The following is a 19,110-nucleotide window of genomic DNA, read 5'->3' on the forward strand; positions in this document are numbered from 1 at the left end:
CAAACTGAGGTAATACACTGAACCATTCATTCATACCAAGCAGCACAGAAACAAATCCCATGGACATTTGATAGAAAAGCAGCTGATGTGGAGTTGTTATCACTTTGTACATGTTCAGTAGACACCTTACAACCCTTTGGCCTGACTTGGTTAACAGTGTCTGCGGAATTCAGTGTTAACAGGTCGTGCCCCTGTCACGTATTTCTGTGAGATCTTGTTGGTTGATTTATATCTCAGGGGACTCATTTGGTTTGTTTGCCCTTCTGTCACTCTTTATTCACTCCTTTCCCCTCCTTCAAAAGTTTTCCTCTGCGCTCCCTCTCAGCCTTACTCCTTACACAAGTTGAGAAGTGACAGTCCCCATCCCTTAAGGTTAAATCCATCCTGACCTTTTGGTTTCACTGCTTAAGACAGCCAAACAGCCATCTCCTATCTCCTCTAATCTACAGTGACAGAACTACTTTTGGCTCTCTTTTTGGCTGTTTCAATTGTATCATTTTTTGGCATCTTAGCCTTTATTTGAGCTCATAATAAAGAGAATGAGATGCATGTAACCTGATTCAAACCCATATCGCGATTGAACATTATTTGCCCCTAGCAACTCAGCTGTCAGACTGCCTGTGCACAGATATTCCATTATTGCATTTTGTTTCAATCTCTTCTCCATATACCAATTAAATAAGACAAATCCTCAGTGATTCCCATGCAGCATAAATCAATAGCTGGAGGGCTAACTGTGGTATCTATAATACTGAATCCTGCATAATTAGGTTTTATTTGACTAACCCTGTTAAATGTGACCCACCTATAAATTCAGATCATTTTGTTACCCCGCAAGGATAAGATGGCCTCTTTTTACCCGAGTTTTGTATATTCGCAGAGTAATTAATTTGACACTGTGAAAGTTACATTAGCCATTAGCTTCTTTGACAATTGATAATTTATTTAACGCTATAGCTGGTATGCTAAAATTAAAAGTAGGAATGCATTTTGTCCTCCTTTTTACTTCTGTCCTAGTTAGCCAAAAGTAGTCTGAACAAGTGAGTGACAGCTCCAACCAAACTTCATTTGCTTTTATGACTGAGCCTAAAAAATAACATTAAAATGACATTTATTGCACATTAATATTTACCTGATATGGAGATAAACAATTCTCCAATTTGAACATACATGATGATTTGAGTCATATTCTGCAGTATACTGGGGGTCAGTTGTTCAATCGCAGCACTCTTTGGAAAAGTAAACAACTAAAATGCACATTAATAATACATTTATTGTAAATGGCTAAGTTGGTCTTCACTTCTTCATGTGGACTGAAAGCACCCCAGCAGGATTGCTCTGACTATCCCAAAGACTGTCCACTCATGGCAATCCAGCCAGTCATTTTTCAGACCAGTAAGTGACAGAGAGAGAGAGAGAGAAAGACAGAGAGAGAGCATGGTAGGTTATAGTATCACTGATATTTATATACAGCAGGCACTCTGAAAGACAGCCATGAAGAATTGATGGAAGAAACAGATGGAGGTCCATTAGGTCAATCTGTGTTCTCGCTGCAGAGGTGGTGATGGTTGGGTCTGGTCTGATGTGCATCTGTGGAAAGAGTCACTTGCATCTCTGAATGCCCTACAATCAAACACATATATCCAATACACTTCTTTGTGGTGATTTCATAATTCCCATATCCTGCTGAGTTTCAAGGCCATTGGCCCATGAGTTGCCTGCCAGCAGTTCTTTGAACTGAAGCCCATGTTATTTGACTCCTGTGTCGTCTATTTTGCAAATGAAAGCCTCAACTGTGATGTTTAATGTGGCCATTCTTGATTAAACTCAAGCCTCTAAATTAGAGATTTGTTTTGATAAATCCACAGATTAATGGCTTAATCCCAACAAATCCTCCACACTAAATAACAGAGTATGTTGTTGATCCATGTCGGCTTCTGATCTGGAGCCCTTATCAGCAGCAAACCCATGCTTAAGGTTTGGTTTAGACAAACAAATAACTTGTAGGGTTAGGGGAGAGATTATGATTAAGTTTGAGTCATGGTTAAAAGAAACATAAAGTGTCTCCCATGTTTAAGTCGGACCTTTTGTTGACCCTGACCTCCTCTTTCTGGGGACTTTATCTCTATGGCATAACTTCACACTGTTTCCACCTTTTCTATCCACAGACAAGTCCTAATTCTTATGGCAGCTACAAGGTTGTCTCGCTTGAATGTTAACTCATGTCATTTTGTAGCATTTGCTGAAACGACTGATGCTCTCTTTTTTCTTGCGGGGGCAGTCTACCAAATCCACCTGTAATAAATACAAGCAATTCAGGTCACACGTGTCCCGCTCAGCACCGATGAGGAGTCTTATTGTTACTTTCTTTGTCAAGCAAAGCTTGTGTAGGCTATACTTTCTTTTCTCATTCTTGTTCTTTTTCTATATAATCCAAATTATTCAGTTTATTTATTAAATCTACTATGTCTACTTTATTTATCCATTCATCTATTGTTTCTTCTCATTAGATTTGAATTCAATGATTTGTTGGAATTTTCCCATTGCACACACACACACACACATGCGCGCACACACACAACTTAATATCGTTATATATGTGGCTGTGACCTTTTCTGACAGATTTTCATCTTGCCTGACATCGATTGAAGGAATCACTTTGGGAATTTCTTGTATTAAAAGCTGTTTATGCCTGATAGGATGTTTAGTAAAACGACTCACGTTCAACGCTGTATTATAGAGCTGCTGCATCCATGAAAGTGGCTAAAAATGTCACAAAAGAAAATTATTAAAGTGTGTTTAGGACACATTTTTTATGACAGGTGGAACTCAAAAATTAAATGAAAACCGTTAATTTCTGTCTCAGTGTTTCATTTTTCAGTATTTACAATAATAATTGTTCAATGAAAACAGGCTCTTATATCTTAATAATTCATTACAACTCTATAACCACTCAGCTTTGCACTTGTGCGAGTATTTATTGCTCAACAAGTACAGTACACTAACCAGTGTGTCAATCAAAAGCCACATCAGCACCCATCATTTGTCATTGAGTAGAGAAGTTATTGTAAACTGGCTGATATCACAAATTTATCCCACAAACATTTTTAGGACCTAGTTGCCTGTTGGTCACTATTACCATTATTAGATTGTAACTTTTCTGCAGTTTAATTATTCCTGCACTACATATATTTTAATTGTCAGAGTAAATATCAATTTATACTTTTTAACTTAAATTTTGCAAGGTCAACCATCATCTGTGTATTTTTGCTTTCTGCAATAGTTGTCAGGAATAGGCATATCAAGAGAGGAATAAAATGTCAGACAGTAGTTTAAGATTTTACGTGTTATGAAGACTATTTAAATTGGCAACATCATCTTTGTCAAGTCATTACATCAGAAAGTATGTTTTCTGCAAATACATAGCATCTGCCAGTAACCCTTTTTTGCATAAAGATAAAACAAGCAAGGTATTAAATTGAATTATTCTCAATTTGCTCTCACTGTCCAGGACTTTTTTTCTTGAGCATATAATGTCATGATTTTTTGGCAGGATTCATTTGTTGCTATGGCACGGGTGTTAATTATTATTCAGAGGCAAAGTGGGAAAAGCTGTTTCCATTTCAGTCTCTGTAATGACGAGACGAGCCTCGCTGGGGAATAGCTTATATAAATGTCAAACACTTGACAATCCTCCCTACCCTAAACAAGCATATATTACAATAAAGTAACTACCTTTATACACTCTCAAACAGACACCCACCCACCCGTACAAACACACACATACACACACACACACACACACACACACACACACACACACACACACACACCACTTTCAAGTATAATTGCATATATGGAGACAGTTTCACTGAATCTCTAGAGTTTGTAGTCTTTCTAAGTACTTTACTGTACCACAGAAACACATGGGAGCAGCAGCAGCATACAATATGACACAGAGATTAAGAAAACATACATTTCATGGCTTTTCGTTTTCACTGGATTAAATCCAGTCACTCTGAGTTTGCTTTTTTCATACAGTTTGTTTTAAATCTTAGCTTTTGTCAAAAAAATATGTCCCTATGACATAGCATAGAGTTTAATCATTCTTGGGGATAAGGATTTTCTCTTTATTAAGCATGCATGCATAAGTCTATATGATGGATATACTTTAGGTATCTAATGAGCTATGGCACAGAGCTGTTCAATGTAACAAAAAAAATGTTGAAAAGCACATTACGTGTTCACAAGATGGGACATTTAAGTATACAGTATATTTGTCATCATAGATTTCCATGATCTCATTTTTTGTATTTTTCACATCCTGTTTTCCTGCAGTGGTCTGTTTTTATAATCCACTGTGAGGATTTCAGGTGAATCGTCTGAATTTGATGAGTTTTTGGAAAGCCTGTTTGAACTCATCATTGAATGCAGTGTAGATTACGGGATTGATGAGGGAGTTCAGGTATCCCAGCCAGGTAAAGATATCAAAAAGCACTGGATCAAACCAGCACTCTTTACATATGGCCTTGACGAGCGTGCCGATGAAAAACGGGAGCCAACAAATAATGAATGCGCCCAGGATGATGCCCAGTGTCTTGGTCGCTTTCCTTTCCCGTGCTGCACACAGACGTTTCCTCTCCAGCATGCTGTCTGCCAGCTTCACTTTCACACTGTTCATGAACAGAGGTGATCCGCCCCCTCCTCCTCCACCTCCTGCATTCCCTGTGCCAGAGTGTAGGTGTGCTTCCTGGTTAGAGGCAGAATTAAGAGAACATAGAGACGAGCCTGCAGAGGTCTGGATGAGCTGTGCTGTGGTGAAACGTTTCCCAGAGGATGGTGTCTTAAAGATACGGGAGCGAGCGGCAACATAGATCCGTCCGTAGAGGATGATGAGCAGCACTGTGGGAACATAGAAGGCTCCGAAGGTCGAGTATAGGGTATAAGAGATCTGATCTGTATTCACCATGCAGTCCGTCAGCTCCTCGTGGGCTTTGGCCTGCCTCCAGAAAAGTGGAGGCATGGAAATCGATATCGAGATCACCCACACCACCCCAACCATGATTGCCGCCCGCCGCATAGTGCGGCGTTTGGAGTACTCCAGCGCGTCTGTGATAGCCCAGTAGCGGTCTAATGCAATGACACACAGGTGTAAGATAGAGGCCGTGCAGAAAGTGATGTCAGAGGACAGCCAAATGTCACATACAATCTGGCCCAGTGACCACGTCTTGCTTACAGTGTAGACTATGCTAATGGGCATGACTAAAATAGACACCAACAGATCTGTGACGGCAAGTGAGCCAATGAGGAAGTTGGCGGGTGTGTGGAGTTTCCTGGTCAGAAAGATTGTGGCTATGACAAAGGCATTTGACAGCACAGTAGCAAGGGTGACGACAGCCAGCAGTGCAGACAGGGAGATCTGCAGGCCCAGCAGCGTGGCCTCACTCCAGGGTGGAGTTGTGGTGGTATTAGGAATCTCTGTGAAGTTGCTGGTGAAGTAGTCCAGCGAGCTGTTATCCAGTTCCATCTTGCTTCTGCTTCTTGTGACCCACTTTTGTACAAGATTTAGACCAACCTCATCACCGCTATCTAAATTTGTACACGGATCAGTTCATGCATGGCACCAAGGAAGGCTGCACTGCGGCGTGGCACTGTTGGTGTTGACTGTAGAAAAGGTTGTATTTTATCCCACTTTCAGTAGCTGAGACAATATTTCCCTTCATATCCCATCCATTGTATTGCAAACATCTAATGTCATCATTTCAGTTTCACAACTAATGGTCCTGAAATTGTCCATTTAATTTCTCTAATATTGATTCGCCTCACTGGTGTAGCTGCAGGAGAGACAAATCCTAATTTGTATTTAGCTCTTGTCAGACAGGCACTTCTTTCCTCTCTTCTCAATGCTCTTATCTCATCTCCGACCAGCAGCCAGCCAGCAACAACACCAGACCAGGACTTCCTATCTATCAAATGCTCTAATGGGCTCCTCCTTTTCAATAAAGCTAAGCGCAGAGCTGCATATAGAGAGATGATGACAACAGATAGACAGGTTCACTTGTTGTCACTCTGTTATCTATTCTGAAGTGTGTGTGAAGCCTTCTAAATCTAGTTTATGGCAGTTTTTCATAATACTGAAATGATCAGCAAAGAATTCATGTTCCTACTGTTCAATGCTTGTGTATTTGTTTTTCCTCTTCACAGAGTTGTCTGTCAGGTAAACATTCAGCTGTAGTGTCCATACATGTAGATAACGTCAAGGTTTTTTCCATGCAGCTTTATCTGCATCATGTTCATCCTGGTTGAGAAAAATAGAGAGAAAAATGTGTTATACTCAAGTCTATCATACACACACACACACACACACACACACACACACACACACACACACACACACACAAACACACACGTTAGGAGCAGTAAATGCACATGACCAACCTATACACCCAACCTCGACCTGTACAGTAAATGGGCCATTATTACTTGAAACATAGACTTAACCTTCTGCCACAACATATATTGATAGACAGAAACTGAAATCTCCTGCCGAGGTAAATATAAACACTCAGTAAAGTCATCAGAACCAGCTTGCCTTGCCTACAAGAAATTAATCACAACATCTACTGTATATATGCTATAGAGAGATATCTTGTGTAAATCCCCAGCATAAAAGCAAAAATTATTAATAATATTCTTTCAGATCATTTGGTAGAGATTTACATTTTTGCCATAGCAACGCTTTATATTCATTATAAAGTTCATTTGAGCAACTTTTGTTTTTCCTATAAAAATAGTTCGATAAAAATGTACAATTTGAGTTTGTCCTGAGTCACAAAGCTGTTTTAGATGCTGAACATGTAATCGCAATGAAACCAGTTTCTTTAACACCCCTATTTCAAGCGTACTGCAGCCATCTCATAAAGGCAAAAATGCTACAAAAGCACTTGCTTCACATTACTGTTAATGGTGCTTGTAAATTGGATAGAAAAACTGACCGTGTTGCCTCTAGGTGAGAGTGACAGAACATTATCACAGAAACAGCAAGTTTCAAATACAATGAGAATGAGGGTTCTTAGAGTTGTTAATTATTTCCATCAGGATATTTTGTGTTTTCACACATCAATAAGCTATGAAGTGCTGAAATATTATGGAACAAAGCTGCTGAAAAACATCCAGCAGTGTTTGCCACGGTAATGTGTGTAATGTTTGGTCTTTCACTCTTAACATATCCTTCTGTTTGCAGATCTCGGGCGTGAAGACTGCAAATCACCTCCATTAACTGAAGTGTTGATTGGTAGTTAGACACTTGTGGGGGGGTTATTGTGCTTGAGCTGTAACAATAATTACACATTAAATTGTAGATAACAGCAATTGTAGAAACAGCATTGTCTGTTGAGCACATTCATTTACAGGCACAGGTGAGAATTTTTGTAAACTACTTGGAGCCTTGTGTGTTCTTTATATGCAGTGAGTGCGCTCAGTGGTAATGATTATAGAGAATCACTGAGGGAAAACATCTGTATGCTCCAATGATAAATTACTTTGTTTAAAAATATGTAGCTTGCCAATATGGTCACGATGACTGTTTAGTTGTGTTTGGACTCCAATCCCTAGTGTCCAAGTCTGCTCTTTCTGCTTTTGCCTAACAGCAAAACATATTCATAATAGCAATGTGATAAGAACCCCTACCCCCTCTTTATTTACACCATAACCAATTTCTCAGGGTCCATCAAATATATTTCAGATCAAGATCACAGGTTTGATTGTGACAAAAAAAAATAGTAATGCAAATGTTGTTACATGACAGCAGCTATCAAATGGTACACAGAAAACAATTTTGCTTGAAGGTGGCATGTGGAGACCTAGTGTTTCAGCTTATATAAATGTTAAATACATTATTGATATCTCAGAGTCTTCATTTTCAAGTCTTGAGGCAATAACTCAGAGGTCAGAGGCTAGAGCTTTCTTAGTCTTATAAACAGTTTTTACATTAAAAAGTCCCTCAAATGACTGTGTCTGCATATAGATGTATACACTGGAACACAGGTCTGCTGTATAGCTCAGACTAGCTACAGATTACTGCAGTTTTGAGATAAATTGGCACCTTAAATGCAGCTGACATGCTTTTAACTAATAAAAACTAGACTCACAGGTCAGTCTCTAAACTATTTGCTCGTAGAGACTGAGGACAATCTTTCAGCTTTCATTGTTTAAACTGGTTGGAAACAATAAGAGTTGTGGAAAATTGCAGAAACAAAGCCTTTAAAGAAGCACTTCATACTGGGGCCATGACATTCAGTTCACTACCAAGGAGAATGGGGGGTGAGCACAAGGGGGGTAAATGGCATAGGTTTGTTAGCTGATGTTCTTGCTGCTGTTCAAGCAACTAATGTGCATTTAGAAATCCCCAGACTTCAGTATAGATCTCTGATGTTCTGTTATCACAAAACTAAATAAAAACGAACAGACCATAATATTCCAAACACCAGATGTGGAAACCCTTCATTTAAAGCTCCCTCGTGTGATAAAGTATATTGTCATCTGTTTTGCCTCTGCTTGTTCACTACTAAAAACGCATCCTGACATTCAGCTGAGAGGGTGGTGGGCGACTGGCTGCCCTCCATCAAAGACCCGCACATACCGCGTATCAGCAAAGAAAAGGGCAGAGAGTACAGATCCTACCTGACCAGCCAATCACGTGCTTGGCATCCACACAGTGTCACAAACACACAGACCCTGGACTCTCTGAACCCTGCTGATCTGCACTGTAGCATTTCTGAATTGTAATAATATTTAAAAACTGGAATAGCTCTTTATTGTTGTAGTAGTTGTGCTCTATATACTGTCATACAATATGTGCTGTCATGTGAGTACCCATCAATGTGGCTCAGACCTATACTGCCCTGTAAATGTGTCCAACAACCAGGTCAAACACCTTGACTACAATCTAAAAGCAATGGAGGTTTGTAATCAAGAATCGAGATTTATATGTGCGCTTTTTATTCAAGGCCTATGTTGAAATTGAAGAATGAAGAGTAGTTATATTACTCTGCAATGTATTTTACACAGCAGCATCTTTCTAAAGTTACACCATAAGCTACTTGTCGTCCTTTAATTTGTGACCACACTACTGTTTTATAACATTGTTCTAGTTATGAATATTTTCTGTCTCAAATGCACTGTAGTTGCAAGTGCAGATAGTATGACTAGTGATGTGTGAATAAGCATTACACAACATGACCACCTTACAGTCACACTCCAGTGCATCAGTGGAGACAAGATGGATAATCACACTGAGTGCCTGGTAATAATGCTCAGTCTGAGTAGTGTAATATTAAATGCACCCAGTGGTGAACAAAATAAGATGATTGTTGTGGACAGAATCATATTATTCATTAATTCATCCCTGTTCCAAGCTGCTCCATTGTAACAATGTTCTGGTACATATAATGCCCCACTTGCACCTACAGTTGCATGCTTGATAAATGGCTCAAAAGCTTATCTGTTTACACATCAAACAAGTCGAGGAAAGTGCTTATCTCCTAAGGGTCTGGTTTACAGTACAATGAGATAATGAGGTTCTTAATGAATGGATGAGAGGAAAAGATTTTTCAATCAAGAACAGGCCTTACCTAAATTGGGCTATATACTGTTTGTGTAAAATATATTAGCTCCTACATCTGGCTTTGAAATTGAAGATCTGATACAACAAAGCATATCTCAACCCATGAAGGGGAAAGGCGCATTCAGCTCATGTGAAATAAAGGAAAGAGTGAAATGTGTTACATGGAGGAGCAATTTTTAAATGTTTTCTGAGGTGTGTCTGCTGGCAACCAGAACTGGAGCCCTATACACTATCACAGCCGGCCCCATTGCATTACACCCCATTCATTACAAATTCAATTCTTCCCTCTCAGACTTGGGCCAAATCCAAGCAGATGCTGCAGTGTGTGCATTGGCGCATGGCCAGTGATCTCAGTATGGACAAATCTCAGGACAAATCCCAGTTGGTTGCCGTGTTGGTGGACCAGTGGACTGTCATAAAATCCATAAAGTTTTTACCGGCCCTGTTTGTCTTTTGGCTGACCCTCTCTGTGTGTGTGTCATTCAGGGTGCATCCGGGCCCTGGGCCATTCACAGCAGATATGTGCAGGGCTGAATTTCTTTCTAAGGACACCACTGGTCTGGGTGAAACAGTAATACCCTCTAAACCCAGCAGGCCTGCAAACACTGTATGGCCCCACTGGAGATAGGCTAATTGATTTAGCTCAAATGAGGTAAAGCCATCGTTGCCTCCTCTGTCAGCTGATGTCTGGTGTTTACTCAAGCGTGCTCCAAATGGTAGGTGAGCAAGAATGTACTGTGTGTGGGTGTGGAGGAGTTTACATCAATGGAGGAAGAGGTTAGGGATTGATGGTGAGGTAAATGGATGGATGTTGAGATGAAGTAGGAGTGCAGAAGATCTGATAAAATGAGTGCAGCTTTATAGAGAGCCATGTTGAACTGTTTTGTAATGAGTTCAGCTTCAAACAAAGAGTGCCCAACAATTGTTCAACTAGTGAAAGCAGGTGAAAAGATGAGCTGTCTCTTTAACAAGCATGCACTTTGGCTCACTTTCATTTCTAGGTCTATATTTATATGCTGGGGCTGTCCTGGAATTTCTTTGCATGATTTATAATTTTTAAAAAACAACTTATACTAGTCTTTATACAGCACCTCAGTTTAGCGTATGTCTAAAAATGGGCATTTTATCCCTTTCTCTTTAAGGCCCCCTTCTTTAAATCAAATCTGAAATATCTGAGAGGACAACAATAACAACCCGTGGAACAACTTCAGCAAGAAAGGCCACGTCATTATGAGCAGGAAGTAGAGGTAACATTGCAATTATAGCTTCCAGAGCAGGTTGAAGCCCTGGCTTTTGATTTGCAGGCAGAATTTTGCATACATTTACTACTTTTACTTAACATTTGGACCTTCAACCATGTGTAACATCCAACATTGTAATAAATAACACAAAGTATGATAAAAAAAAGCAAATTTAAAAAGCATGTCTCCTCTAACAGTCCAGGATAAGTATTGGTATGCAGTACAGGATGCTGTTGTTTGATTTATCAACAGAAATACAATTTTACAGTATGGTTTGCTTAGCCATTCAAATACTGAATTATAAATAGCTGGGCTACATTGTGTGTGAAGGAGAATGAACATTTAAATTATAGATTAGTGTGAATGCTTTAACCATCAACGCAACTTGAGAGCTTGTCTGTCAAAATACAGTTTAAAGGTTAAAGTGCACACAATCAAAACAGAGATATGAGGGGATAGTGCCAATGCTGGTAAAGATAAGATTCCCCAATTGCAGTATGGGAAATGCAGGATAATGGAAACTCATTTCATGAATGGCTGGCACATGTGAATTGCTTATAGAGACTCCAGCATTCAAGAAATACAAATATTTCCGAAGGGCTTCAGGGTTTATCATATCACCGGTGTTTGCAGGTGCCTGGGAGCATGGAGAGTAGGTGTTTTTCCCAGGCTGTGTGGGCTTACACGCGAACATGCACAAATACAATCACACATACATGCACCATCTGCATCACCCTCCAACCATCCACCCACACACACGAGCAAATGCAAGCATGGAAAAACAGAACACCAAACAATTCACCCTCACTGGACCACACACTGGAGGACACTGAATGGCCTTCACAGGTTTGTGTTGATTTATGGTGACTGATTCCTGCGTTACATGCAATTACAGTGATCAGGACTCGTTGTAGAGGCTGGGAGGGATAATCTCTATTCCTCTGTAAGCGGATAGAAAAGGGAGCAGATTGCTGAAAACTGGACAATTTTGTCTCTTAGCAGGAAGCATCCCATTTTTCTAGTAATCAGAAGCACCAGTTCTGTTATAGTTTTAATAGGTTACATAGATGTAAGCACTTACTGAACACCAACATCATTATCATGTTAAAACCATGTTAATATACCTTCTAACATATCTTTCCTGTATCACTTTCTTTCTGCTTAAAATAAACTCCATCGACACATCGAAGCCTCCTACTACAGAGACAACCTTCCCATCGATGTTTTTACACCACTCCACAGAAATATACTCCCTACATTATGTACATGACCCTCAGAAAGTAGAATATGTCCAGTACAAATCTAGGACACCTGAGAGGCCCTTCATTGGGAGTGGGCCTGAGATGAGCTGATGCAGAGATTATCTGTCACAGACAGCTGTGTGCACATACGCGTGTGTTAGGGTGAGAGGAGAGACAGACAGAAAAAAGCAGGATAAATGGGGATCTGGTTTAAATCTGGTGTGATCATAGAGCTTGCAATGAGAAGATTTACTATGTGTCAGCAAAACATACAATGAATAAATATTTAGGTTGTCCCTACAGAAAGTTGTGGTGATCCTGCGCAGGAGCACATACAGGAGCTATTACAAAATCAACTAATTGTGCTATTTTTGCTTCAGTATAATACCATTTCTGCCATTTTCCACATTAAGTAATCCCATTTTCAACTCAAACCTCAACTTGAATAAACCAAATCCCTTGCAAATACATTAATGCCTGAAAATGTTCTCTTTATGTCAGTTTCACAGACTGGCTGTTTATCGCAAGCCCTTTCTCAGCAAACCATTTCTACTGAATAAGCACTGTACTCTCCTGGCCAGCTATCTGTACAGACTACTTCTCATTTACAGAGTAAAACTAAATTGTGTTTGTAATCTTCCAGGAATTAATTACGAGAAAATTGTAGTGAAGTCACACAAACTCAGTATTTTAGCCAGCTCTTTTTGGATATCCACTAGAAAAGAGATCAACCAGCCAAGCATTTTCTTATGAAGACACCGAGTGAAGATTTGTGAGAACATTCAGTCCTCGGGGATCTGTGATGTAAAGTGGAGACAGACTAGAACATCTCAGTGTCTGGTTGTCATGATGCCTGAAGCCTGTCTCCAAAAGTATACTGCTAAGAATTTGAATAATATAAACTCTGAGCCTGTCCAAACTAGAGTTTAAGCCATTTACACTACACACAAAGCAGTTTGTGTACTTAACACAACTCCACAGTATCCATAAACAATCTACAAGTACGCACATGTTAATCTTCAACACCTCAATTGTATCAGAAGAAAGAAAATTTGGCCAGAGGACCTCTTTCAGGACCTTCTTCTTCAGTTTATGTTTTCACTCAATGTCAGAACATTTTCACGTGGCTTTTAGTGATGCAGTTTGGTTGGCTTCAACAAAATGTTTCTGTGTGTGAAAAGAAACCGAACCAATGAGAAAATGCAACAAGTTTACTTCCAACTCATCTATTTGATCCACTCATCCAACCAGACAAATGACAAACAATCGACAGTGTAGGCTTAAAAAACGATCTCAATAACATAAGTCGATTTGATGTGATTAATTACCTGGGGCAGCAAATGTGCTATGAGCAGCTACTGTCAGAACTACAACAGAAAAAGATGAGAAAACTTGTGAAGCTATTAAATAGTTCATCATTCTTGTGGATGCAGTGCAAGAAACTGACTCACCACTGACACAGAGAGGCAAAAACTGGGCCTTATATGATGATGACAAATACAAGCTCTGTCCTACATTAGAATTTACCTTGATCAAATGGTTCGAGTATTTATATATAATAGCCCTTTCTTACAGTTTAACATGTTCAGTTAGAGGGTCTATTGAACATGCATTCAACCCACATTTAACCCTGTAAATGAGGCTGCTGTCACTGGTCATTACCCAGTACAGACTGATGTGTGAATTGTAGTTTCATGTGCATCAGTAGAATAACACAAATTGACATATAATTTTGTGACATAAAATAAGCATGCCTCATGCCATCAATTAACTATATTTTGTCAAAATCTTATCAATCAAAAGACAAAAGAGCAAACAAGTAATGGATGTAGTGCTCAGGACAGTAAGAAGGATGTAGTTTGGTTAAGAACAACAATATCAATACATGTAAAACTGATGTGTGTGGGTGAAGTTGTATTTCATTTCAACATGTGATGACAAACAAGAAGGCTTTAATACTGTAGTTATCTTCCGTGTTCAAATGTGTGTATTAGTCATAAGACAGAAGGGGCAGTGATTCATCCAGAGGTTGGAAAACAATGATCCATCCAGAGGACAACAGCAGATGTTTGACAGGAGCACTGAAGAGAAGAAAATGAAAACCTACAAGAGGTTTAGTATGCATATTGACAACTAACTGATGATGCAAAGAATGTGAAGAAGAAGAAAGATAGTACATGACTAAAAATAACAATGTACAGACTGTTTTACATAGCAGCTAAGGACATACAGTATGGAATATACAAGACAGGAAATAGAAATGAATAAATCAAGGCAACAGAAGATATATATAGGGGAGGGAACACAGTAAGCAGTAACCTCAGCTGAATACAAACACAGTTCAGGACTGTCAGCGGCTGTTTGACATCCTGGAGTTAGTATTGGTGTCGAATGCAGCACACCACTGGAGCAAGTACATGGCATTAAAAGAGTTAAAAATTCAAATTATTATATTATCTTCTTTTTTCTGCTTTGTTTATCCCAATAAATTACTGTTGTATGTCAGTACTGACATATTATTGCATATGTATTGCATTCATTATTATACTTAATATATAATGTGTTTGAAAATCTTTTAGTATCAGGATTATCTTGAAAGTGAAACATTGTTAAAAAAGTAGACCAGATCAGGATGTCAGCTCAATCATTTTAGAAAATAATCCATATTAAGTTGTTAATCTAGACACATTAGATGCATTCAGCTGCAGCATGCACACTGTGTACATCAACCTTAGCAATACGGCTAAATAGGCCAGTTAATAACAGTAACTACATAATACAAAGTCGCTGCGATGTCAAGAGATGGCATTCAGCCAACTTTCATTTTGTAACTGTTGTTGAACCATTAAGGGACATCTTTAAGGGATGTTCAAATAATAGCCCTGCAGCATCTTAGTGTTTTCTGGCATGTGTTCATTAGTCTGTATTGTTTGGGTTGACAATCGATCGGCAAGCCCCCTTTAATAAAAAACCTCAATAGCTTTCTCAAGCTTGCCTGGGATTTTAGTTATATAGTCTAGTTTCCTGATCCTCAGAGGTCAGACTTTATATTCAGCCATAGTCCGACTGGCCATTGGTAAAACTGGGAGAAATCCAGTTGCTTTTTGGGCCACGAGAGCAGCCCATTATACAAAAACAAGAGCAAGAGAGATGTGTTGTCGGCCCACTTTGATTATGCACCAGCCCACATACTCCCCCATAGAGGATGTGGGCTATTAGTGGCGGACTGGTCTTAGTATAAGAAGTCCAAGACCATATTTTCATGCCAGTCTGTCCCTTTAGTCATCTGATTGTATGCAGTCTCAGTTATGTTTGCAGCATGGGGCTTTAAGCAGAGACATAGAAGGATGTTATCAACATAGCAGTGAAACGAAATATTAAGCATAAGATTCATATAGCTGATTGATTGCGTGTTCAGTGAAATTGGACCTCGAATTGAGCCCAACAGCACTATGCGTGTTATAAGGATGAAGGATGATGAGTTTCCAGCAGTACAAATGATCTAGAGTAGTGCCTTTCTCAGCAGAGACAGTGATACTCCTCAATGCCTGAGGCATTCAATTAAAATTGAAGTATTGTTAAAGTATTTAGATAAAACAATCAGCTAGCATTTACTGACATTAGAAGATCTTAAGTGACTTTAAAAAGTGTTTTTCTATGTGCTATGTGAAGAAATGGATAAGAAGTACTTCATTTAGAGATAGTTATTAAGTATAAACAGATCAATGACTAAAAGTAAAGAGATGACCTGAAAAATGTATGATAAACTAAGACGACTGTTTAGACCAACACGTTTTATGTACTTTTCTGTTTTTATTTTGTTTATTATATGTTGTGCTCTTCATTGACTGCACTGATACCATATTCCTTGTATATTTCTTATCTTTATTAGGATTTTAGGTTTAGCATCTAAGTTGATTTCTTTCAAATGTGAAACTGTGACAATTCTAGCTTCGTGAAAAATGTAATGTTTATTGAAACTAGTTTATGATATCGTTGATAAGGGGTGGTAAAAAATGTCTGGCAAGCACTATACAGACAGCTGTAACTTTCATGGAGATAGCGGTGTATTGATTTTATTGTCAATTAAGCCTTGCAGAGCCTCAAATAAATTGTGCGCAAGCCCATTTGTAAGTAAAAAGAACAGCAGCTCTGACATTTTGACTCTGGAATTGGAAGAAATGTTAAACAAAATTAGAATCTGGTTTCTGGCAGAGAGAGGGAGCTGTCAATTAACATACTGAGCTACTTGACGGGCGGATTAATATTCAGAGTTTTGTCGCCTATCTAACTCTGGGAAAGATACTGGAGTTTTTGACCTATGCACAACAAAGGAGACAGATTTCTAAAATCTTCCATCAGAAGATGGAAATATATTTACATTTTGTCATTTGTGAAACACTTTTATCCAAAGCAACTTACAAATGAGGCTAGAAAATCATGCGCTTGACAACAGTAACTCAAAAGAGATGTGGTTCTAATTCTCAAGTAGCTGACCAGGTAGAAGTGCAATCAGAAGTTTGTTCACATTTTTAATTGAAGAAATGAGTGGAAATAGACAAGCGTATAAGCTAAATACTAAATATCAAATATCAGCATCTGGTTTTAAAATGTGACCTTGTCACCTATATGAACACCAGGGTCAACCCACACATTAAGTAATGTCATGACAGCGTACTGCTGATATGTTTTTTTTTAATGACACCGTCTTCATCTTCATTATGGCTTCATTTCAAGTTCCAAATTTTTTCAGTTTTTTAACATTTGTAATAGTGAGCTAGCTGGCTTACATTGGACTGTAATTGCCATGTTCTTCACATATTGGGCCCTATTTTAATGATCTATAGCACATGGCGTGAAGCACGTGGCACAAGTGCCTTTGGGGTGTGTCCAAATCCACTTTTTCTTACTTTTTGCATTTGCGCACCCGCCTTTCTAGGAGCATGCGCCAAGCCCGCCATCCGCTGTGTGCCAACCGCAAGATGGGGCCCATTGTCTTCATGTTTGGCCATTATGCCTAGAAATTCAATATTTTGGATAATAATTAAGTTACTGTAACTTCTGATCTGCCTGCTACAGCAGATAGTATATCATGCATGTCTCAAGCAGCAACACAAATTCAATGGGGTTTACAGTAACAACACTTTAAAAACCCTTCATCATTCTCTAAAGGTTGAGGTATTTTCCACCCCTTCAACGTTTCTCTCCACAGGCTTTCAGTCAACAAATTACAGACTCTTGGATAATACGAGACAGCTACCTTCTTCAACTGGCTTCAAGTAATGGAAAAAGGCATCTTTCAACAAGTAGTCAATCTTGAAACATTGACCACTAATGGCCTGAATAGCAGAGCTACTGCTGTGAGAGTAGGGAGTACAGGCTTGTATGGATTGTGACATGACCCCTACTGTCATTTTCATGGTAAGTGACAAATTATCATGATCTATAATTATGACTTTCATCTGGAGGGCTCAATCTTAGGATTCAGCTATAAATATACGGGTACCCTGACCTTAGATTAGCCAGAGATGTAGAGGGATACAGCAATGAAAGAAAATTCAACTTTGAGATAAGGAGAAGGATGGGAGTGAAGTTAGGAAAAAGAGGGGAAAAGACCAGAAAGAAACAAAATTGGGGAATAGGAAGGAGACAACAAACTGGAATCAACTGGAATACAAACAAAGCAGGATTAATACAGAGACAGTGCAGCATGTTGGATTTTACCCTCTGCTGAAACAATGGTTTAGAAAATGTTGATGAATTGAGAGAGCAGAGACATTTGTGAGAAGAACTGTTTTCTCACACTGAGTCCAATCCCTTGTGAATAATCCTGGATATAAATCCAATGGGATTTCATACTGATACGGTCTCTCTCCATCTCTCTCTTTTCCCTCCAAGTTTTAATTAGAGGATAAACCCCCTCGTGACGCAGCATCTCATTTTCAAGGGTGTCCTCAGGCACAAAATATGGAAGTTAACAAACATTTAACCAAAAGAAATAAATACATACATAACTAATTATAATTATAATAAATTAAACAATCCATTACAAAACAATCAACACAGTGACATCAATTATCAATCATCAATTTTCTGGATTGCTTTACTTCCAGTGTAAAAAAAAAGAGTCAGCAGCATTAAGAGTAACAAGAGGGTCAGATGAAAGAAGTGAGGCATAACATGAAATGGAGACTTGGATGGCTAACTGTGCATAGGTAACTTTTGTGTTCACATTTACCTGCATCTAAAATGTATTTCTCTATATCAATCCAGTATATCAAATAAACTTCCAAAATTAACACTTTCTTCAAATGAAATGACAGAACACTTTTTGTAACTGCCCTTTAGAACAACACATAGATCTGCTGCCATTATCAACAAATGTCATATGCAGACCCAAACCAACAATGGATCATTCCTAATTAGTTTCGTGTGTGTCCAAAGCCTGATGTATCGTATTCCTCTGAGCTTTTCAGTTTTCGGAGAGTAGTCCTGTGTAAGGCAGACATTACTGTGTATGAGTGGGAATGTGGTTTCGTTCACAGAGCATCACTAGCTTGTTGCACGGTATACCACACTCTCTTGATTTTATACTATATTGTAAATGTCAAAGAACTTCAGTACAAAGAGGTAGTGATATGTAATAAGCCAGGGAACCTTACTCAGAACTACTCTCTGAAGACTGAAAACATGATTGCTGTGTTTCATCTTTCTAGACATTTCCAAACAAACTAACTTGACTGTAATCTTTGTGGTTCATTGACACGTTTTTAATTATTTTTGGACAATACCAGAGGTCTGCATCAGGATTGAGGAGGATTGAGTACAAACAAGAATAAGTACATAATACACAAGTACACACATAATACTTGGAAGTAGAATCAGTTCAATCGTTTTGGCTCTGTACATGAAATTTGTTGACAATAAGAAAAATACAGAAGATCCCTGTCCATATCCTCTAATTTCCAACAACCTTCGTTGTCATGGTTACAATAATAACCAT

The 19,110-nt window shown here is 38.8% G+C and overlaps 1 protein-coding gene across 2 annotated transcripts; it reads right to left on the reverse strand.

Moving 5' to 3' along the window:
* Window positions 1–4,369: 4,369 nt before the first annotated feature.
* On the reverse strand, window positions 4,370–14,286 carry htr1d (5-hydroxytryptamine (serotonin) receptor 1D, G protein-coupled). 2 transcript variants are annotated; one of them, XM_053335711.1, is made up of 2 exons: window positions 14,215–14,286; window positions 4,370–5,419 (listed from the first exon to the last, which is right to left on the reverse strand). In XM_053335711.1, exons 1-2 carry the CDS (start codon window positions 14,284–14,286, stop codon window positions 4,370–4,372), a joined length of 1,122 nt encoding a protein of 373 aa, XP_053191686.1. The 2 variants fall into 2 exon arrangements, with proteins under 2 accessions (XP_053191686.1, XP_053191685.1); XM_053335710.1 differs by lacking the exon at window positions 14,215–14,286 and having other exon boundaries at window positions 4,370–5,527.
* Between the last annotated feature and the right edge of the window lie 4,824 nt (window positions 14,287–19,110).

The sequence above is a fragment of the Scomber japonicus genome, chromosome 16 (assembly GCF_027409825.1).
Source record: "Scomber japonicus isolate fScoJap1 chromosome 16, fScoJap1.pri, whole genome shotgun sequence".
In the NCBI taxonomy this organism is placed as follows: domain Eukaryota; kingdom Metazoa; phylum Chordata; class Actinopteri; order Scombriformes; family Scombridae; genus Scomber; species Scomber japonicus.